General features: G+C 45.1%; 3 protein-coding genes across 4 annotated transcripts; 1 reads left to right on the top strand and 2 right to left on the bottom strand.

The window, feature by feature from the left end:
• The first annotated feature begins 2,149 nt into the window (after positions 1–2,149).
• On the top strand, positions 2,150–8,680 carry LOC133127684 (collagen alpha-2(I) chain). 2 transcript variants are annotated; one of them, XM_061240759.1, is made up of 4 exons: positions 2,150–3,491; positions 4,220–4,891; positions 7,130–7,219; positions 8,372–8,680. In XM_061240759.1, the coding sequence occupies exons 1-2, from the start codon at positions 2,493–2,495 to the stop codon at positions 4,787–4,789; spliced, it is 1,569 nt and encodes a 522-aa protein (XP_061096743.1). In that variant the 5' UTR covers positions 2,150–2,492; the 3' UTR covers positions 4,790–4,891; positions 7,130–7,219; positions 8,372–8,680. The 2 variants fall into 2 exon arrangements, with proteins under 2 accessions (XP_061096743.1, XP_061096742.1); XM_061240758.1 differs by having other exon boundaries at positions 4,202–4,891.
• On the bottom strand, positions 6,972–11,545 carry mydgf (myeloid-derived growth factor). Its single transcript, XM_061240760.1, has 6 exons — positions 11,335–11,545; positions 10,424–10,474; positions 10,119–10,180; positions 9,222–9,303; positions 7,920–7,992; positions 6,972–7,762 (listed from the first exon to the last, which is right to left on the bottom strand). Exons 1-6 carry the CDS (start codon positions 11,494–11,496, stop codon positions 7,683–7,685), a joined length of 510 nt encoding a protein of 169 aa, XP_061096744.1. The 5' UTR covers positions 11,497–11,545; the 3' UTR covers positions 6,972–7,682.
• A 6,481-nt stretch (positions 11,546–18,026) lies between these two features.
• On the bottom strand, positions 18,027–22,687 carry loxl5a (lysyl oxidase-like 5a). The gene is made up of 7 exons (XM_061240076.1): positions 21,597–22,687; positions 21,400–21,508; positions 20,950–21,087; positions 19,952–20,108; positions 19,464–19,559; positions 18,990–19,105; positions 18,027–18,864 (listed from the first exon to the last, which is right to left on the bottom strand). The coding sequence occupies exons 1-7, from the start codon at positions 22,567–22,569 to the stop codon at positions 18,858–18,860; spliced, it is 1,596 nt and encodes a 531-aa protein (XP_061096060.1). The 5' UTR covers positions 22,570–22,687; the 3' UTR covers positions 18,027–18,857.
• Between the last annotated feature and the right edge of the window lie 221 nt (positions 22,688–22,908).

Here is a 22,908-nt window from a genome sequence, read left to right as displayed (position 1 = left end):
GTGTGTGTGTGTGTGTGTGTGTGTGTGTGTGTGTGTGTGTGTGTGTGTGTATCTCCGCATGTGTGCCTGTATGTGTGTATTTATGTGTGTGTCCACAAGTGGGCCTGTATATGTGTATGTGTGTGTGTGCATGCATGTGTGCCTGTATGTGTGTATGTCCCCCCCCCCGCATGTTTGCCTGTATGTGTGTGTATGTATGTGTGTGTGTGCATGTGTGTTTGTGTGTGTGTGTGCATGTGTGCCTGTTTGTGTGTATGTGTGCCCCCCCGCATGTTTGCCTGTATGTGTGTATGTATGTGTGTGTGTGTGCATGTGTGTGTGCGTGTGTGTTTGTGTGTGTGCGTGCATGTGTGCCTGTATGTGTGTATGTGTCCCCCCCGCATGTTTGTCTGTATGTGTGTATGTATGTGTGTGTGTGTGTGTGTGCATGTGTGTGTGCGTGTGTGTTTGTGTGTGTGCGTGCATGTGTGCCTGTATGTGTGTATGTGTCCCCCCCGCATGTTTGCCTGTATGTGTGTATGTATGTGTGTGTGTGTGCATGTGTGTTTGTGTGTGTGCGTGCATGTGTGCCTGTATGTGTGTCTGTGTGTCCGCATGTTTGCCTGTATAGGTGTATGTGTGTGTGTGTGTGCGTGCATGTGTGCCTGTATGTGTGTCTGTGTGTCCGCATGTTTGCCTGTATATGTGTATGTGTGTGTGTGTGCATGTGTGTGCTTGTACTTGTGTCCACATGTGTGCCTGTATGTGTGTCTGTGTGTCCGCATGTTTGCCTGTATATGTGTATGTGTCCCCCCCCGCATGTTTGCCTGTATGTGTGTATGTATGTGTGTGTGTGTGCGTGCATGTGTGCCTGTATGTGTGTCTGTGTGTCCGCATGTTTGCCTGTATATGTGTATGTGTGTGTGTGTGTGCATGTGTGTGCTTGTGTCCACATGTGTGCTTGTATGTGTGTATGTGTGTGTGCATGTGTGTTTGTGTGTGTACATGCATGTGTGCCTGTATGTGTGCTCTTGTGCACACGTATGCATACTCCTGTGTACATTTGAGTGTAGGCATGTTAGCATATATGTTTGCGTGTGTGTGCACGATTGAGATTTATTTACTTATCTGAAACAGCTGTGATGGGGCTTCAGCATTTCCTTAGTCAAGCTTAGATGGATTAATCTCCTTGTTCCTTACTCAGGATACATTTTTTTATTTCACTATTGGTCAGCTGAACATGCCTTGCCTGACATGTTTTTGCAAATTACCAGTGCCTCATTTGCGGTAACTTATTCCGAACAGGTTTCAAGGCATTAACTACCTGCTTTTCCTTTGATTTTGACTGTGTATTTATATGAAAGAGAATTATTCAGCTATCATTTGCTTTGCAGTTCAATTAAAAGAGAAGCACTTTAAAACAACACCACGTCACAGCCTTTCTCAGCCACGCTGTGAAAATGTAATGTGGGATGCAGCCAGCGAGAGCTTGCTGGAAGAGGAGAGTCACTTACAGAAATCCAGGGATCGGTGAGGCTGTGGGAGCCTCACAAAGTCATTCTGATTGTTGCCGAGCGGACGTGTGACTTGACTCGGAGGGATAGTGCCAGCCGCTTCAGAGGGGATTGACTGAGGTGAGCGAATGTGAATCGCAGCACTCACGGAGGGCAGAGAGGGGGACAGGAGTGGCTTCGAAGGCACATATCCTTTTACCAGAAGGACGTGTTTTCGTCCTCTGGTGTGGGACTCTTCCGTAAGCCCCACCTCCCTCCCCCCCCTGCGTCTCCCCCAGTCCTGTTCTGGAATCCCAGGCTGTGTTTAATTGGTGCGTGCTGAGCCAGAACAGGAGTAATCAGATCAGAGCTTGGGCCTCACATGGAGACGTGGCGTCTACCAGGGATTAAAAGCAGGGAACTTGATTGAAGGTAGAGTCTGTGAGTGAGTGAGAGAGAGAGAGGGAGAGAGGGAGAGAGAGAGAGAGGGGGAGGGAGGGAGGGAGGGAGGGGGGATGGCAGTGAAAAAGAGTGGGAGGAAGAAAGAGCGAGAAAGGGAGAGAGCGCATTGCTGGAGGGGGGAGAGAGAGGGAGAGAGAGAGACAGGAAGCGAGCAATAGCGATTGAGACAGAGAGGCAGGGAAAGAGAGAAAGAGAGAGAGAGGAAGACAGGGGCCCACAGCAGGAGAGAGGGCAACAGGGTGAAGAAGTGAGAGGGAGGGAGAGGAAAGGGAGGGAGGGAGGGTCCAGAAAGAGAGAAAAAAGCAAGAGAGGGAAAGAACAGGAACGGGCGAAGAAAGGAAATATGAGAAGGGGGGAATTCTGAGGCGAAAGAGGAGCGGAAGAAAGTTTTTGAGAGCGAGAGAGAGAGAGGGAAGAGCGAGAGAGCGAGTGAGAGAGAGAGCGACGGAGAAAAGAGCAGATGAGAAAACCAGCCGAGGCGAATGGCTCAGGCGGGAAGTGGGAGGAAAAAGCTCGATCTTTAAGGAGTTTTCTTCTGGCGACCGGACTGTTTACATCATGTTCTCAGACAGCAGACCGCTGGGTCTGCCGAGGGTCCCTCAGCGCAGCGGTGCTCCAGAGCTCTGGCTTCGCAACGGGGCCGTGGTCCAGAGGGAGACGCTGCGTACGGGGCCCGGCTCGCAGACGGAAGCTAGCCCCCTCCCGCTCCCGCTCCCGCTCCCGCCAGACAGACGGCGAGAAGCGGGGCTCGCGGCGCGGGAGGGGAAGGGAAGTCCCCACGTGAGGGAGAGGGCGGACGCCAACATTGACGGACGCGATCTTCAGAGGAGGAGGCCGCCGCTCGGCGAGCAGAAGCCCGTCAGCCGGAGCGGCCCGCGGGAGCCCGGCTCCGCCAGGTGGAGCCAGGCCCCGGAACCGCGGCAGAGACGGGGCTCGCCCGGCAGGGAGGCCCTCAGGGAGTGCGTCTGCTCCAGCAGCCGCGGCCACCCAGCGCAGCCACACCCCCCCGGGAGGAAGTATGTGCCACCCCCACCCGCCGGGTTCAAAGGTCAGGAGAGCTACGGAGTGCCTGGGTTTGTGGTGGAGAGGCAGTTCTGGGGCTATTCGAGGGAGAGCTTCCAGCGGGGGTCTCGTGTGTTTGGGCAGGCGCACGCAGCGACACGCGGTTTCGGCAGGCAGCCCGGCTCAAATTCCACCCGCGCACACGGACCGGAATATAGTAACTTCAATCACGGCTCCGGGGACTCGACCCGGCCGCAGTATCGACAGGAGCAGGGCTGCAATGGGCCCAGCTCGACCCGGGGGCTTATCTTCTCCACCGAAGTTCCTCGGAGAGAGCCGGGCCGCGGCGGGCAGAGGAGTTTGTGTTGGCCCGGCAGTGACGCGAGGCCCGTCCAAAACAAATGCCCCGTCGCGGAACGGGGACAGAAGAAAGAGCCGGGCGCCGACAAGCCAAAGATGAGCCAAGCGGCGGTGCGGGACCAGATACGACGGGTGGTCGGGGACCTGGAGGGGGTTCTGGGAGGCCTGAAGCAGGTTCATCTCGAGATGAAGGAGGTAAGAAGGGCTATACCTCCCCCATTTCGTTTGTTGATACAACCCTATATTTAAGAATTCACAAAAAAAAAAAAATACCTTAGTCAGGTGAGGGGAAAACTGAGTGGGCTTGTGCTTACAGCTGTTCTGGAAGGTGAAGTTTACTTCCTGACTAAAAGTATGCAGCTTACCATGGAACTTTAAAGTTTCTGAGTAATAGGAAAGTGCATGGTCTTGGCAATATCCAAATAAAAGTGTTCCCCAGACACTTCAGCCCTGCCTGCATAGAATATTACACAATGACTGAAGCATGGGTGAGATTTTATTTTCCATCCCAGAATGTGACTGAATGGAACTTCTTAAAAGTGAAGACTTAATGAATAGAGGAGTCACCGTTGTTGTGTGACGTGCTCCATTTGGTAGATGTGTGCCGCGTTGAGCATATCGAAAGATATGCTCCATAGCACCTTTCACTCGCTCCCTTGAGCAACAGATGCTTGGAGCGGAGCAGCTGGAAGCGTGGTCATAATCTATTTACAGAGAATCGTTTCTGTCTCACTTGGCAAAACTGTAGTATCACATTTCACTTTCATGGACCCTGTATCTAATTAAATACTACACCTCACCCCCCGCCTTGAATGTAAAGTTTAGCATTAGCGAGGCATTAGCGAGGTGCGAGAGACCGAGAGAGCAGCGTGACTCTGACACTGTGATGTGGACTCACTCCTCAGAGCCCTTTCCCCACACAGGTGGTCCAACAGATTGAGCTGCTGACCTCCAACATTGACCTTGGAGAAGAGGATCCTAGCAACAGCGTCCCGAGTGACACTCTCTGCAGCAGTAGCTCCAGCGGGGTCATGATGTCCAGTCACAGGGGAGTGGGGGGCCATCGGCCGAAACAGGGGGACCCCCCCCGCGCTCGCGCCTCTCTGAGAGACACCCCCGCCCATTCCAACCCCCCCGCACTCAATCCGTCTGTCATCGTGACCAACCAGGTGGCGGCGATGAACCACAGAGGTCCTCCTCTTGATCGAACTTCTGCTTCTCCCGCCACGGCCGTTCCCCCGGCAAATCCGCACGGGGACCAAGGTCAAGAGTCAAAGAGCGGGGCGGTCCAACCGCGTCCCGCCCTCCCCAAACCGGCCTTCCGTAACCAGCACCAAGCCGCAGACCACAGGTCTGGAGGACCGACGTGCCGAAGCAAGAAACCGCCTCCGTACCCCCACAACGGCCAGGTGGCGAAGATGGGGAAGGGGAGAGAGTCCGTTAAGGCTCCCCCCTACCCAGCGAAGCGTAGACTGCTCTCCACCATGGTGTGAGGGGGCGGTGGACGGCACCCGTGGGCCCTGGAGCAGTCAGCGAGACGGGCCTTGGTCAGCTTGTGGAAGAGCCAGAGAACCCAAAGCAACAGGCAGCTCTCGGTGAGTATGGGAGGCAACGCTGTAGAGCCTGTTCTGACGACTTAGCCGGTCACCTTAGTGGGCTACAGCTGACCACCCGTAAAGGGCTATACCAGGGTTGCCCAGCCCTGTTTCTGGAGATCTACCACCCAGTAGGTTTTCATTCCAGCCATAACAAAGCACACCTCATTCAACAGCTAGAGTAGGGCTACCCAACCCTGTTCCTGGAGATCTACCACCCTGTAGGTTTTCATTCCAGCCCTAACAAAGCAGCTAGTGGCTAAGGTGCTTGACTGGAAGGTTTGTGGTTCAAGCCCCGGTGTAGCCACAGTAAGATCTGTGCAGCTGTTGGGCCCTTGAGCAAGGCCCTTAACCTTGCTCGAGGGAGGATTGGCCTCTGCTTAGTCTAATCAACTGTAAGCTGCTTTGGATAAAAGTGTCAGCTAAATAACTGTAATGTAATGTAACCTCACTGAGCTGCTACTTAGTAGAATCAGGTGTACCAAATTAGGGATTAAATAAAAACCTACAGGACGGTAGATCTCCAGGAACAGGGCTTAGCAGCCCTGGACTAGACCCATAAAAGCAGCCTGTGTGGACACTGGGCTCTCTCGTTTACTGGCACTTGGTTCCTGGTTTATGTGAAGGGTGTGACATCACCACTTGTCACCGCTGCGTTAGTGCGGGCAGGTTGGCAGCCTCCTGCTGGGGGGACCGGCTGAAAATCAATAAAAAAACTACTTCAGTGGGACCCGCTAATCGAGCACGCCCAATGACATTCGGAGACATTTACACAACCAGCCCAGGAAGTGAAAATAGCCCTTCGTCACGTGATTTTTTAGCTAACGTCGTAAGCAGTGCCGGGAAGAGTTGTGAGACATGAGTGAGGGGGGTGGTGGTGGCTGGGGATTAATCAGACCCTTCACACGGCCTCCTGCCATTATCTGATCTCATTTCCACCGCCTGTGTCTCGAGTCTTGACCCCCACCACAATATCCATCTGCTCTCGGCGAGTAGGAGATGTGGGTGAACGCCGTCGCAGCAGTTGTACAAGACAACGGCAGAGAATGGGAATGTAAACATTTACCAGAAACGGTGCATGACTCACCCCCTTTGAGTCATTCAGAAGGGTTACTCAACTGGCGTACATTGTGTGTGTCAGGTTTTAGTTAGAACTTAATCCTACTGCTTAACCTTTGTCCAACACAAATAAACATCCGAGGTTTATTTGCCGCAATTGATTAGGAAATACAGTATTTTGAATATCATTGACATAAAAAAATGAATACCCTCTAGTGGATATTTTAGTTTACTACAGCCAAATTCTCCTCATTTATTCATGTTCGGCCAGCCCTTAATCTGGTTTTAATCATGGCCGTTTGGAATGTATTCGAATATCGTTTTAAACAAACTCCGCTCGTATTACATCTGTGATGGCCGCATAAACACGGGGAGGTAGACGGTAAGGATGTAGAGTGGTTGCAGATGGCCCATTACAATGACGTATTTGTACTGGCAAAGAGTAAGAAAACCTAAAAAAGTTGCGAAACTATCCTTGGTAAATTGGAAATATACATTTTAGGATTTTTTTTCGAGGTCATCTCACCTTCCAAAACATACAACGGAGCTTATTTTATCTGGAATTTTCCGAACCGGGAAACACAGCAACGTGTTTTAAAACCCTTGCCCTTGAGCGGCTATACCCGTCCTATTTCTGCCTCTCTGCAATAATTCCATCAGAAAAAAAAAATTTTTTTTAGATGGCTGTTCAATAATTTACAGCATCGAGCAGGTGCAATGGGTTTTTGGGGAAAGTGTGAAAAGTGTGCACTATGCATTTAATGGCAGTTGCAATCGAAGTCAGTTGCGAAAGCAAGCTTATGTGACAATACGAGATGGGAGGATGAGCACAACAAACCAGTTCACTGCTCCTACATCCCTGCTCTTAGAAAATCTCATCATCTTTGAACCATGCCCCAGGGGAAGAGGAAAATTAACACATCAAAGTATTGTGGTTTTTTCCTATTCTTTTGAAGTTTTTTAATCAAAACTTGACACCCACAATTTAACCCACAGGAAGTCTAAATCACAGGTCACACGGTTGTATGACAAAGTTGGATTTATTTGGATATCCATTTTTCCAATAAAACAAAATAACAATGAGTAAAAAAACCAAAGAGAAGTCGAAAAGTCAGAAAAACCTGTGGGGAACCGTGCTCAAAGCCTGTCGGTGTTAAGTAGATTTTTTGTATTCCACAGTGACACTTGATGGTGCGGGACAAGTGCACCACCGTCATTGATGACGCTGAAGTATTCTGGACAAGAAAGACTGATTTCTGCTGCAGAAAGGTAAGTGTAGGCAGAATGTCCACAAGCTACTGCACATCTTTCCTTCGCATAATATTTACCAACATCTGGGCCATATTCATGATCACTTTTGCATGTAAACGGTAGATGGAAAAATGCATTGATGAAAGAAAATCCAAAGTTTAAGACAAGAAAATACAATTTTAAATTCTCTAAATCCCGCAACCCAAAGCATCTACACTTTCCTCATAGAATCCATATTGCAAAACATTTCACCTTTTACTCCTTAACCCCCCCCCCCATCCTCCCATCCCCCAATACATTCACCTCTTTATTCTACAGAGAAGTTAGAACACAATCAAGTTCAGGTTTTGACAGATTTTCTGTTTTAAGTAAATCCCATCCCTCCAGGGTCATGATTGACAGTAGAGTGAAACAGCTGTGTGCACAGGTCCTCCTCCTGTTCTGAAAACAGGCCCAGCCGAACTCAAGTGGCCCCGGCCAATCAGAGCTCATCGTGGCGCGTCTGGCCGATGATAGTCAACTTGGAGAGCTCTGCGTGGAACTTTCCGTCTTTCTGGGTCACTGGAGAAACCAAAAGCGAACGCGAAAGGGTTCAAATGAATGTTTGAAATAAGAAAGCGTCAAAGCTCAAATCCTCCACACTTTAAAGGCGGAGAGGCAGAGGGAAACAATGGTGACATAACTTCACCAGAGCTATAAAAGCGCAGAGATGTCTCACCCGTGTGATCTCCCACTGTGTATTCCTCCTCCTTCAAAGCCACATCGCTGTGACCTCCCACCCCTGCCTGGGACTGGAGGAGAGACAGACACAGTCAAACAAATGGAAGGAGGGCGAATAGTAGAAAGGTGGAAACTGACAATAAGCAATGAGTGACAAGGACAAGGAGACATTATTATTGGCATTTGGCAGACGCTCTTATCCAGAGCGAGGCAGGAGACAATCCTCCCCTGGACCAATGCAGGGTTAAGGGCCTTGCTCAAGGGCCCAACGGCTGTGCGGATCTTATTGTGGCCACACCGGGATTAGAACCACCGACCTTGCTTGTCCCAGTCATTTACCTGACCTCAACCACTACACTACAGGCCGCCCCTTCTGAGACCCGTCTGTGCCTTCAAAGCCCTAGACCTTTCTGTTAACAGCTTGTCAATTTGTTAATTCTCTTTATGCAGGGAACAATGTCAGCGAGAGGAGACCGTGAAAGGTGCGTCCCAAAGGCGCCGTTTCATCACGGAGGTGTTTTTAAAGACGGCGCTCTGGGACCACGGAGAACGACGGATGACCCGCCCTGAACAGGAGAACTCTAAACCCGGTGTTCAAGCCGAGCGTGACTATACTGCAGTCTGTACACTCACTGCATTCCGGCAGCCTACCTGTGGTTTCTGAAACCATTTAAACATGTACGTTACATCCAAAGACATTTCAGAAGGTTGGCATAGCTGCTCCATTAAACCAATCTTCTCTAAAAAAAAAGAAAAAAAGCTAAATCACTCAGTGCCTCAATGTCAGTTGCCCACTGTCTATCATTTTGTGCTCTCACCAAAAAGTACTTTTGTAGAACATGCGTTAAGAGAGAGTTTAGAGAAAGCCAGGTATCTGAGCATACCTGGGGACTAATGCACAAGCAAGTAAAAAATAATGTAGGTACAGGAAGATGGGAAAAGGTCCAGTGGAGGTAGGAGAGGGTAAATTAATCACACTGCTGAAACATTCAGTCCAGTTAAGCCAGAGGAGTTGGCTGGCTACTGTACATCCCTTGGGGACGTGATGCGCAGAAACAACATCTGTTCTCCGTCTTATCTGCTACAGACACGATGCTGTTCAGACGGAGAGGACACTTTAACTTCCATCCCCTTCCACCTTTGGCCCGCCATTACGCAGTCCCCGACAGCCACCATTTTACACAGCAGAATAGCCTGTCGATTATATAAACAGTGATAAGTAGAAAAGTGTGATGGGGAAGAAAGCTCATGGGAGGCCGATTACATGCCATTTCCTTCTGCTGATCTGTGATGGACTTACATATGCCCTGGCGTATTCGATCTTGGCTCCTTTGATTTCGGCCTTAAACTGTGTGAAAAACAGGTAGGATTTCCCCTGGGGTCTAGAGAGAGGGGGGAAGAGGAAGTGAGAATGAAGCCTGTCCAAACACAACAGTCAAAGGACAGAATTGGCAAGACAGGCAAAAAAAAAAAAAAGTGTCGACAAGATAAATGAACGCGGTAAAAATAACCTTACAATGTAAACAGCCAGCATTACACTGCAGTCACACAGATCACAGGAATATACTGGACTGTGCAAAAGTCTTAGGCACCCTAGATTCTTAAGAACAAATAAAATGTCACAAAGTAAATGAAGTCAAGTAAAAAAATTAAGTACTAGACCACTTTTCTGATACAAGCATGATTACCTGGAGAGCAAGACGAAAGTGAGACAGCCAAAGTCTGCAGAAGAACTGTGGAAAGTCCTTGAATATGCTTGGAACCTACCAGCCGATAAAAACTAAAAACTGCAGAGAACTGATGCATTTTTAAAGGGCGAAGGGAGGAATTATTTTTATTTGATTTAGTTACCCTTTACTTTAAATGTTCCGACAATTTCAACAATTTTTAAAAGAATCTTCGCTTTCGTGGAATCTTTATCCACGTGCCAAAGACCTTTGCACATCTTTGTTGTTTAATGTGCGTGTGGAGCAGTGCTACTCAACCGCTGTGTCTGAAGGCATTCCCTTCAACCGTACGCTACACCACCCGATTTTACGAATTTGCTTATTATCTGAACCGAGCAGGTGAAATAATCAGTGACATCAGGTGGTGTAGCGCACGGTAGGAGCGAATGCCTGCATACTGCGGTCTGCAGGACGTTGAGTTGAGTGACACTGCGGCACACGATTGTACACAACATTGCACCAGTACTTACCTCCACACAGAGCAGGAGAAGTGGCTTTCATCTTCACTCAGGCCCACACTCATTTGCCATTGCTGTACAAACATGATGCAAAAATCAGACTCTCTGTGAAACAGCCACGGGTTGTGTTATTTATTTATTTACTTATTTATTTATTTATTTATTTTTGTCGGGACACACATTTTCTTTTTTTGTTTGTTTTTTTTTTTTTACAGTGTACCGTGTCCAGGTTTTTATCCAGGATGATTTTAGTGGATTGTGGATTGTTACCAAATTATCACACAAATAAAAAGTTTCAATGCTGTGGTGTAGCTCACCTCGTTTGTTCCACCTTGAGATGCGTACGTGAACGAGCATTCGTACTTTTTCTGAGGAAGACAAACACAGCGGTGAGTTCAATTACATTCTTGGGCAAGTAGGGCAGTGCAGTGCATTCTCAAACCCACAGGAATCCGACCGAAGTGGCCAGGGTTTGATGCTGGGATGTCTCACTTTACTGTGACACCGCCTCCCTGTTTCCCCCCTGTCAGAATAAGGTACAAAAAGGGCCCGGGAAATCCCCCAGAGATGAACCTCAACCCAATTTCACCCGATCACTGGCCTGCGAATGACGCGGTAACTACAGTTCCACTTCTACAAATCGAGCCAGGCTGATTTGGAGCCCATTAACAGGCAGCAGGTCCGATATCAAGTTTCCTACTTTGTTTCTCTCCAATCAGGCGGCGTAAATTGCCGTGTTTTGGAATCGTCTAGCTACACCCACTACCCAATGAAAACGTCCCCTGTCAATTTATCTTCCGCAATGACGTGTCGGCCTCTCCGTGGAAGCTTTCTATTCGTCGGTGTCGGGTTTTCATACGAACCACATACAAAAGGTGCATTGTGAGCAACCCGCATTTTTAACCATGTTAAATTATGCAACAAATAAAAAAAGAACAATACCAATATAAGCTATTTATCAAGTTTATTTAAAAATGCATTTGCAAATAATAGTTTTTGGTCATAGATACACGTAAGATAAGCCTAGTTCTCATTAGCTAACATTTGAAACAGGCTAGGAATCATTTTAACAGCACATCTGTAATCCATTTAGTTAGCTACCACATTTTCATTCAGTTGCAGAAACTAGCGAGATGGTTAGCAAGTCGCCTCGTTAGTCGAACGACTATATATCTGTATAGCTGTTAGCTAATACTAGTTATGCTTGTAGAAATGTTTGCTCACTTACGATTTTCTTAGTGAAGGTATGTACCACTCCCCCTGGTTTTACGTCGAATTCCACCGTTTTGGTTCTTTCTTTGGCAGAAGCCAATTCCAGTGTCAACACACATATTAGTGAAACTATTAGAAAGGGTGAGGATCCGAAGCCCATGGTACTGGAGGACGCCATTTTGGACACTGGCTTTTCACCGTATGTACGGTAGTAGGCGTGCACATACATATTTACACACACATATGCGCATGAACTATCACCTTAAAAAGTTTAATTGTGAAGACATTGTAGATTGGGCTGGGTCGAGTCAAAATTTGTCCATAATATAAATGCAAGCGTTACATTCAACTAAGTTAGGCAATTATTTGTAAAGATTTTAAAGAGTGAAATCACCAACCTGTGTTTGTGAAAACACCCAATAATTATGGCTTCTAATTGTGAGTCAAAGTTGACAAATTGAAGCCCGACCTCAATTTTAAGTTGTATATGTGTTTTACGCATGAGACAGTAAGATTATTATCTATAGAATAAACAGCGCTTTAAAATGTATCCTTATTCAACTCTTCTCACAACACAAACGGTACCGTTAAACGGCTGTATTCATTGTTGGCCACAAGAGGGCGCTTCACTCCTGCAAATGCAATTTAATTTACAATTTTATGTTGAGAAGACAGGTTTAATTTACACGGATCTGAGGTGACATCCAGTCTATGGGTGACACCGGCCTGTCTGGTTTGTACAGTCGCACAAGATTCATCTAGACGACATGGGCATCGCAAACGATCTGAAAAATGAAGTAATTAAGGAATCAAATTACGATGTTTTAGTTCTTAACAGTGTAAATAAAAAATGTTCTGTACTGTTAAGTTTTTATGATTTTGTTAGTTATCTGAGACTTCATGGCATCATTCACACATTAAATGTTATGGTATTGTTGATCTGTCTCATAACTGTTCTGTTATCACCTTATCTTACTTATTGCTACTGTATAACCTGCACATAAAATGTAGTTTTTGATCATTATCTGATGCAACAGATATTTACATAAAAAATGGTCCCTGTAAAATTAAGAAAATAACTAAATATAATGAATTGATTTGTCAAGAATCTATTCCCAGACATTTCATATTGGCCTGTTGGTTGTAAAACAGTGGTTTTGATGAAGTGCCAGGATAGTTTTTATGCTTTTGAAAATGTGTTCAAAGGAATTAATCAGTTCAACTGCGGAATGGCGAGTGTTAAATATTTATGCTAATAGAGCTTGGGCAGGACCCAAGGGTGCCTAAAATGCGTCTTGTCTGCAACCTCGTTAAACACAGGGCATCCAGAGACAACAGGTTACATTACATGTCATTTGGCTGATGCTTTTATCCAAAGTGACTTACAGATGATGGATCTAAGCAGGAAACAATCCTCCCCTGGTGCAATGCAGGGTTAAGGGCCTTGCTCAAGGGCCCAACAGCAGTGCGGATCTCATTGTGGCTACACCGGGGATCGAACCACCAACCTTACGGGTCCCGGTCATGTACCTTAACCGCTAGTCTACAGGCCGCCCTGATAGGATTGCCCTCTCATTTGCCCTCCCAGTTGAAAACCAAAGGCGGAACATGGGCGGTATTTAGGACTGTAGTCGGACCAAAACTAACAGGATGGCAGCTGTCTGGCGACCCCTCCCCACCCTATCCTGCTTGCTTCTCCACCCTGTCCCACCTCATTCCCCAAAAATAATAAAATAACAGGATCTCACATTGCTAAAAAACAGACGTGTATTGCCAAGCTGTCATATTGACTGCTTGATATTTGCTTTGGAGCTGTGAGGAAAACATACCAAACACGTAAGAGTATATTCTTTGCTTTCAGACAGTCTCCTCGTTAAATTATAACGATGTGTAGAACGGGCCGCTTACCACACCTAGCATCGCAGGCTGCTGCTGTTCTGTCCAGGTGCGTGCTGTTATTTTTAAAAAGAACTTCCAGTCATTCGGTCGTAAACTGTGAGAGAAACAAAAATAAATTGAGAGTCAAATGAACGTAGTCCAGCATATTTGGTATGCCTCTCTGTTAACCCCAAGGCACACTCATATCAATATGATCAGGTTCTCTCATATTATATTATATTATATTATATTATATTATATTATATTATATTATAATTAGAGTGATTAAAAATCTATGTTCAGGTGCACACAGTAGAACTATAGTACAAGATCTACACTGACTACAGAAGAGGATAACAGTTAACAAGTAGCAGTGATGAAGAAATGATTAAAACCATATTATAGTGCCACTATATTGTTAGCATAACCAACTGTCAAGAGTCAAACCTAATGAGATCAAAATGTGGGCAAGTTTGATGAATTTTGGAGGCCAAAATATATGAATGACTCTGCTTCTGTCTGGAAAGGGTTCAGACGGATCACTAATTACAAAACAAAAACCCCCCACTCCATGAACAATTCACGCCTGGCCAACGACCTGAATGAGTTCTCCTGTCGCTTTGAAGGTCAATGGGACAGTCCTGACACCATCCCCCATGACAAAAGCCACCAGCTCCAGCCCCCCTCCTCCCCCACCTCCTCTATCACAGCAGGAGCCTGGGTCACTCCACAGCTACTCACCTCAGAGACACCTCTGTCCTCACTGGAAAGAGATGTCAATAGGATCTTCAAGAGGCAGAACCCCCGCAAAGCAGTAGGGGCCAGACTCTTGTCTCTCCATCCACCCTGAAGCACTGTGCCGATCAGCTGTCTCCGGTGTTCACTGACATTTTTAGCACCTCACTGGAGACTTGCCATGTACCAGATTGCTTCAAGGCCTCCACCATCATCCCTGTCCCCAAAAAGCCAAGGATCACAGGACTGAATGATTACAGACCCGTCGCCCTGACCTCTGTGGTGATGAAGTCTTTTGAGCGCCCTGTGCTGTCCCACCTCAAATCCATCACAGACCCCCTCCTGGACCCCCTGCAGTTTGGTTATCAATATTGTATATATTTACTTATTTTTACCTAGATCACATTCCACCTTATTATATATCTATGTTCCTATTTTTTTGGTATCATTCTTTATGTTATTTGCATGCACCCACAAACCACAGCAAATTCCTTGTACGTAAAACTACATGGCGAATAAAGAGATTCTGATTCTGATTCTGATTCTGATTCTGATAGTCCGAAGAGGTGGGTCTTCCATCTGCATTGTAAGATGACCAATGACAACCTGCTCAATGAGGCTAAAATACAATGTATATTCATTAAGATACATATGCTTATATGAATAAGGATATCTCTGATTATGTATCCAGCTAAAGCACTAATTATGTCTTATCTTGACCATTTCAGTGCCAGGTAAAGCTGAGAGAGGGCTACACAACTGGGACTGAAGGCTAATTGTGGCAGGAAATATCCTATTACATTACATTATTGGCATTTGGCAGACGCTCTTATCCAGAGCGACATACAGTTGATTAGACCAAGCAGGAGACAATCCTCCCCTGGACCAATGCAGGGTTAAGGGCCCAACGGCTGTGCGGATCTTATTGTGGCTACACTGGGATTCAAACCACAAACCTTGCCTGTCCCAGTCATTTACCTTAACCACTACGCTACAGGCCTATCCCTAGCACGTTCTCTGGTAGCTGGAGCACCTGTGGTCTGCCTGTGCTAGTTGATGTGTGGTCCATCATGTGACATGACTCTGTGTGGCAGAGGTTTGGCTGCAGAAAGGAAAAGAGAAGGGCGCTGGCTACACAAACTTTACGAGTTCCACGTGCAGGTCTGCACCTGCCAAAATTGAATAAGGTGTTACAACAACGCTGTGGGCTTTTGACAACTTTGGACAATTGAGCATTCCAAATGGTGGATAGAAATATGGTTTAACGAGTTAAAAAGTATTAAAAGTTTAATATGCTATTATAATAGAAAATATGTGTTGTTAAAAAATATAAGTATATAAGTATATAAGTAATATAAGTATATATATATATATATATATATATATATATATATATATATATATATATATATATATAATTTTGTTTCCATTATTGTGTGCAGAAGAAACGAACTGCCATAGCCTACGTTGTGGTTCATGAAACATTAGCATCTTAGAAATGGTGCAGAGTGTTTTTTTCCTATGCTGACAGATGAAAACAACCCTGGGTGGTATTCAGGTGAAAAGCACGGTTGTGGCTACGCAGTGATATTTGGGAACTGGCAGTTTATGATGTAACTTGCTGAAGCAGATCTTTTTGGGGCCTGTCCCTCAAATTTGGAAAAATGTACTTTCTGTTACTCAGCAATGGCAGTGTGTTGTCACAAACTGAAGCAGAATCCAGATGACAGAATTGTGTTATTTTTGCTGAATATAATGGGACCTGAGAGTCTGAATGAGTATATTATTAATAAATAAATATACAACCTGTTGTAATAAAACTTTTATACAGTGTTATTCATTTAGCATAAATGTTTGTTTGCCAATGTCTAGACGCATGAGTAATTATTATTATTATAGATGTTTTCCTGAATTAGTTGAATGGTTTTTAAACAACATTTTGCATCATGCACACTTTTCATAATGACCCAGTAAAGTGAAGTATTTTTCTTTTTTTTTTGCATAGATGTGACTTTCAACTACATTGTAAGTAACTCTGTAAGTAATTTAAATTAAACCAATTCATAATAATTTATCATAAATGTGAGGCTATGTTGCAAATATCGCATAATATCTAGGAGAAAATAATACATTTCTTGCTTTTAGCAGCGATATTTGCTGCTAGTGTAAGTGCCCCACACTCCCAGGTCTGGCGTTGGGAATGTTATGGCTGGAAGACCTACCGAACCCAGCAGCCTTCAGCTGGTTTCCCCAGATGAACTGTGGAACTTGGCTGTTCCTCACCGTCTAAACAGAACAGGCCCACTCAACATGCTGCCCCAAGGATTAACACATTCACAAGCACACTCAACCAGCCATCATTTATCTAACACCACCACCACCACCACCACCACCACCACCCTGTGCTCTCCATCCTTCCTCCATCTTTAATCAAGGTAATGATTAAATCACCTAAGATGATTGCACAGGCTTTGATTGGCCCGGGACCCAAGGTTTAGCGGCTTTCCCTCCGCGACTGTAAGTGATTCACAGCCGATCAGTGTTAAATTCCCACAGCCTGTTTTATTTCTGCCAGTTTTGCTTGGCCTGTACGAGCTATGGTAATATTGGGTAAAACTCATGTCAACAGAAATATCCAATACTGAATCATTTTGTCCAGAGCTAAAGCCTGCCAGATTAATTTCCCCTGCAGTCACCTGTAATACGGTGTACTTAAAACTAAGCACTGAGGTTTGTCCTGGATCTTGGGGGCTTGTAGTTTTTGGCAGCAGTGATGAGCCCAATCTGTGTCATCTGTCTCCCTGCTGGGTTCTGGATCCGTCTGCCCTGTGCTCAGCTGCTCAAACAAAAACCTTTTCCTCTTGCCTCAGTGGCATGTTTAAAATCTCAAATGGGGAAATGCTTTGTACAAGCTTCCTTTCAAAGCGCATTCATCAAGTTCAATGCATTCCCCTGAATGTAGTCAGTAAAAATTTTAAACATGGACTGTTCCATGCTTCCATCAGTGTAAATCTTGAGTAATGTTGAATTTGTGTAATTACGTAAATACGTCTAAGGCATGTTCTTGGTTGACATTGTGACTAGTAAATATACTGGAATTCCTAGACAGACAGAATGGCTTTGGTGGAGGGAAGCGAAATCTCTCCAGACAGTTTGAATAACATACCGAGGCTAATCTGGCAACCATAGGTCATTGGGCAGCTGATGGTTAACTAAATTAATTTTGATTATTTTTTCATATATCATCAATGCCCATGCTGGCATTAAGTTTTGGACTGAGTAGGTTGAATATCTATCTATCTGTCTGCCTGCCTGTCTGAATGAACAGATAGCTGTCTAGCATCATTGCACTGTGCTGTGTATATACTGTACTAGTGTGCCACCAGGACTAGTAGCATCCAATTGGATTGGTTTTCATATTTATCCTTCTTTGGACAAAGATTACTAAATATATATCAGGTCATTATAGGTTGGTTGTAGGTTTTAAGAGAATACAATAGGGGCGACATGGCTCAGGCAGTAAGAGTAGTTGTCTGGCAGTCGGAGGGTTGCCGGTTCAATCCCCTGCCCGGGCTGTGTCGAAGTGTCCCTGAGCAAGACACCTAACCCCCAAATGCTCCTGATGAGCTGGTCGGTGCCTTGCATGGCAGTCAATCGCTGTCGGTGTGTGAGTGTGTGTATGAATGGGTGAATGAGACGCCTCAATTGTACAGTGCTTTGGATAAAGGCCCTATATAAATGCCTACCATTAACAATGTTGTCTTATTGGACAGCCCTGAGCAGAATATCTTTCGGGGAAAGCATTATTGTGATTAACGTTTTTGGACAGAGCACTGACAGAGAACTACCATAGTTATGATTGGGTTTGTTTTTGAATACAATATGTGATTAGGACAAAGTTTGAAACTGAGGAAGAATATTCTGTTAGGATAGACTGGTGTGTATTTGACTGAGCCACTTCTCGCAAGAATCAATGTTTTCACAAAGCATACCGTAGATACTACACAAGATACTGTACATGTGTACATATTCATTCAAGATGAGTGAATTGCAAAAGAATCTCATCACGATAATGGTAATGAACAAATTCTCATACACAGTTTTTCAATTTATTTATTCTTAGATTTTAGTACATTTTTTGGTTCATACTCACATAAAATAACAATTATTTAATACAAAACAAGCTAAAGAAAAGGGCTCTAAATACTGTACATTCACCCATTAGGAACAAAAAACGAAAACTATTTTACAAGAAGTATTCAAGTTGATCTGCTTGAGCAGCATTCCACTAAATTGTATGTGGGAAGAAAGACTCATACAAACATACATAATGATATGTGGTACATTAAAACCTCCTAGCCAATATTTGAACATTGTTTGGGTGGCTGGTTTAAGAAAAATACACAATCATACACAAATGATTTAATTAATCTTATCTTTTCTTATATAATCTAATCTTCAATATATCAAAAATAAATGAAAAATTAATGTTTGTTATTTTTGAGGAGTTTATGTATACTGTTAAACTGGCCCATTTATGTTATTAAAAAAATTCCATTAAATTTCCATTAAAAAGCTATAAAATGTAATATATAATCACATATTAGTGCAAACACTCATCACCTCCTTCCTTATTTTGAATTTCAATAAGGTTAGAGAAATGCAGACATTTAATATTTTATAATCACAACGCTTATCAAAATCTCTTACATTAATGTCCAAAATAAGTTGAAAAATACAAAAAGTTTTAACAAAAGTATGGACCAACTAAATAGATGACATTCATAAAAATTAAACCTTCAAAACTGTATGGTAAAAAAGCTATGCATGAAAAAAAGATCCCCAGTTAGTTGTGTGTTAATTTCCATCAGGGTAAAATCTTCACTCCACTTCACTTCAGATGACTGTATTTGCGTATTGGGTAGATTAGATGCTGTGGAAACACAATACAAAAGAGAAAACAATGAGTTCAAAAGGATAAATAAAATGTTACCATTTCATAATGGCATTTTAATATCACTGGGGGAAAATTCATGCTTGCGGTAATGGCTTACTGACCCAGTTATCCGGCAGTTGCGTGTTTGGACATAAGATCCAGTGTATGTAATGTCACACCTCACGACGTTGTTGGAAAAATCCGATTCCTGTACTTGGAAAGTTGGGTTCACTGTAACCTGCAAGTTGAAAACAGAATCCAATCAATGGCAGTTGGTCTTTGAATGCAAAAATGTCAAATTTCTAAATTCTAAAACTCACTTCTAGAACTATTGCTTTCAATTGTCTCTAGTGATTGCCTCACCCGCATTAGAATGTTCAGTTACAAACATTGTAATCACATACTTTTGTGCTTATGCATTAAATGGTTCACTATATGCCATCATAAACCATGTAAATGAATGCACTACTGCTTGACCAAAATACAAACCCTCTTGTTCACAGTCCTCTTGTTCTTGAGTTTCAGTGGTCATTTTCCAAATAAAATAACTACTTTAACATGCGTAATTGTCTAATAGAATGGTTATTTAAGGTTACCTTGAGGACGTAATTCCCAGGTGGAACATCTGTGATGTCAATCCACTGACAGTCAATGTTGGCGTCATAGGTGTCATAGCAACCAGGACCCAATCCCTGCACCACATGAAGCACAGAAGGGGTGCTGATTGGTGGTTTAGTTTTTAAAATGTTAAATCGTAAATGGACTACAATACAATTACATTACATTACATTACGTGGCATTTAGCAGACGCTCTTATCCAGAGCGACGTACAACAAAGTGCAAATCAAACGCAAGAACAAGTGCACAATTGACCCACTCACACACACACTCACACACCAACGGTGACTGGCCGCCATGCAAGACGCCAACCGGCCCTGACTGCAAGATGACCACTCTTACCTTCCGGGCTAATGTCACCCTGATGAGCTAATGAACTAATGTCGCATACAAGGCAGGCATCCATTTTGTTTAGGGCATTTGTTAAATGCAGATTCGTCTCCGGAGTTGGAGCCGGCAGCGGTACCTGCGTGTGCGCCGTGCAGGCGTAGCGTCTTCTGAAACCCGGGTCGCAGGTGGTGTCCTCCAGGCAGAAGCTTGCTTTGTGTCCCTCGGCGACCTTCAGCCCGGTGGACACGTCCAGCAGGTCGTAGGTGCTGAAGGCCTCCATGCTGTGGTAGTGCCTGAAACGGAGCGTTCCGGACCAGGTTAGTTTGAGCTGGTGTGACCTGTGAGACATGCGGTGACTTCCACAAGACACTGGAAGTTTACAAAATTGATGTAAATGGTAAATGGCAGGCATTTATATAGCGCCTTTATCCAAAGCGCTGTACAATTGATGCTTCTCCATTCACCCATACACTCACACACTGACGGCGATTGGCTGCCATGCACGGCCCCGACCGGCTCGTCAGGAGCATTTGGGGTTAGGTGTCTTGCGCAGGGACACTTTGACACAGCCCGGGCAGGGGATCAAACCGGCAACCCTCCGACTGCCAAACGACTGCTCTTACTGCCTGAGCCATGTCGCATGCCTTTTAAACATGGTGTTTAGGGCGGCCTGTGCTGTAGTGGTTACGGTACATGACTGGGACCTGCAAGGTCAGCGGTTCAATTACCAGTGTAGCCACAATAAGATCTGCACAGCCGTTGGGCCCTTGAGCAAGGCCCTTAACCCTGCATTGCTCCAGGGTCCAAACATTCTTTGTCAGGCAAAATGATTCTTTGTCTGGGAACTTTCACACTTCACTCCTATGATAGAAGGTTCCATAAAGAACTGAAAATGGGTACTCTATGGAGACAAGCCAAATAAACAGAGAGTGTGCAGTTAAGTTAGCCAATGTCCAGCTGTATACATATGGATATAAAAAGACTGGGATTAGGCCATTTTTTCAATAAGTGTATAGCCTAATGCTACCAAACAGTAATTTTGCAAATGTGTTTATGTCCCAGTCATAATATTTTAATATTATTTTTGGTTTAGTTACAATCGTCTTTGAGTACGTAGATTTGGTGTGAACTCACTGATGGCAACTGTGCCATTCCCATTGGTGCTGGGGCTTCACGGGAAGGAAGTCCGCCGTGCCCTGGTTCTTCACCCTCTGGGGGAAGCGAAGCAGCATCCGGAAGTTAATGTCTCTGACACTGCGCCTGTATGCGGACCTTGAAAACGGTAAAAGGAAGGATGCATTGCAGAGTTAAGTTTTTTTCAGTCTTTAATGTTTATATAAGCTGTGACTTAGATGTTGAATTTAGGTTACGCACATATTAGTAATATTTTGGATTTTTTCTTTTCTTTGTTGTGATCATTATAAAGCAGAGAGAACAACAGATTGAGAACGAATCACAGCTTTGAAGGTGCCATGACGTGAGATCGGTTTGTATGTCAGGCTGTAAATTGTAATAGGCCTACCAACACATCCGAGTGTCTTAAAATATAGCACCAAAATTATAATCTTAAAAGGAAACAGTTACCTGGCCAGACAGTTCTCCTCGGCGGCGCATCTCAAGGCGTACATCTGCATGCGCTGGATATAAGTCGATGCTTGAATGTAATACGGGTCCGGGATGAGGTCTGGCAGTCCTGCAGTAAAAATTTAAACAACACCTTGAGCTTTTTTAGGTAAACACTGGTTTATTTCATCACGGTAAGCTGAGATGTTTCACCTTACCGTTGAGAAAATATCTTGTGCCGTGTCCAGTCCCTTGCGGACGGCGCGATGGAGTCCTTGTTCTCCCACCGGGGCGGTAGGCGTTGTGGAGAACTGTGTTCCTGTTTCTGAACCGATTCCGTGGATCATCTCCAACCATGTCGTCGGGATATGCCGTTTCCCCAGACTCTGGCATGATGCTATCTCTTCCAACCCCATTGTTATTTCCAGAAAGCAGATTTGGGGATCTATCATCATTAGAATCGTCACCAAAAAGTGCTGTGGGATCATCCACTTGAGCTGTTCTGTCACTAGTTTCCAAGCCGAGAGGATTCAGAGGTCCCCCTGCACCATCATCTCCGCGACCTCGGGTGAACGCCGTGGATCTGGCTTGTGAAACATGAACCCCCCTTGAAACTGAAACGCTATTGTTGTCCCTTGTATCATTTCGTCTTCCTCTTGGGACTCCGCTGCCTGTAGGATCACTGTCAGTCACCCACGGTGTAACATTTGCTCCAGAGCGCGCGCCCACTGACGCGCTTCGAGCACCTGGAGAACCTGCAACCTGTCCCCTGTAGGATGAACCCCGCAGCAGGTTCCTCGCTCCAGACCTGCGATCCGAGGCTGGACCAGTGCGCCTGGCGTCTGTGCTTCTGTGCACGTTGGTTTGAGAGTGACTTGCGCTTTGTTGGATATTGCCGTGATTTTGGTTTAGATCAGATTCTACATTCATGTCTCGAGCTCCAGGCGACCTGCTTGTCGATCTAGATGGAGGGTGCCTAATAGATTCTCTTTTGGTGCTCAGATAGATTTGAGTATCCCGTTTTGCCTGTATCGGGGCTTGGAATTGCGTACCGGTGCTCAATAGGCTATATACCTGGCCGTTGTTTTCCCATTGAATCTTGTGTTTCCATGGTCCTACACGCCCTTTGACCGGAGACTGACCAATTAATAAACTAATTAAGCACTGCAGCATAAACAAATGCAAAGCCATTGCAGTTAAATTTATAAAACGACAAAGTGGTCACTTCTGTGCACGAAAAGACACAGACAGTATCTTGGGCACACCTGGGAATCCGTCACGCAGTTGGTTACGCAGTATATCCTCATCACAGTGCAATTGGATTGCCAGTTTGAATGAGGCAGATGGGGTGCAATGCGCTTACTTTTCATTTGGGTATTCTGGCGCACGCACAATTACACACGGGGTACTTCTAAGCCGGATATCGTTTGTCTTAACCATTTCATCGCCCTATGATGAGTTAGTACAGTCTGTATTTGTTTGGGGAAAGTACATTTCGCGCGTAGGTGGTATTTGGAGAGCGCGCTGAAG

Source organism: Conger conger, chromosome 4, assembly GCF_963514075.1.
Source record: "Conger conger chromosome 4, fConCon1.1, whole genome shotgun sequence".
Lineage (NCBI taxonomy): Eukaryota > Metazoa > Chordata > Actinopteri > Anguilliformes > Congridae > Conger > Conger conger.
The sequence above is the reverse complement of the archived record's forward strand: the minus strand, read 5'-3'. Positions and strand labels throughout refer to the sequence as shown.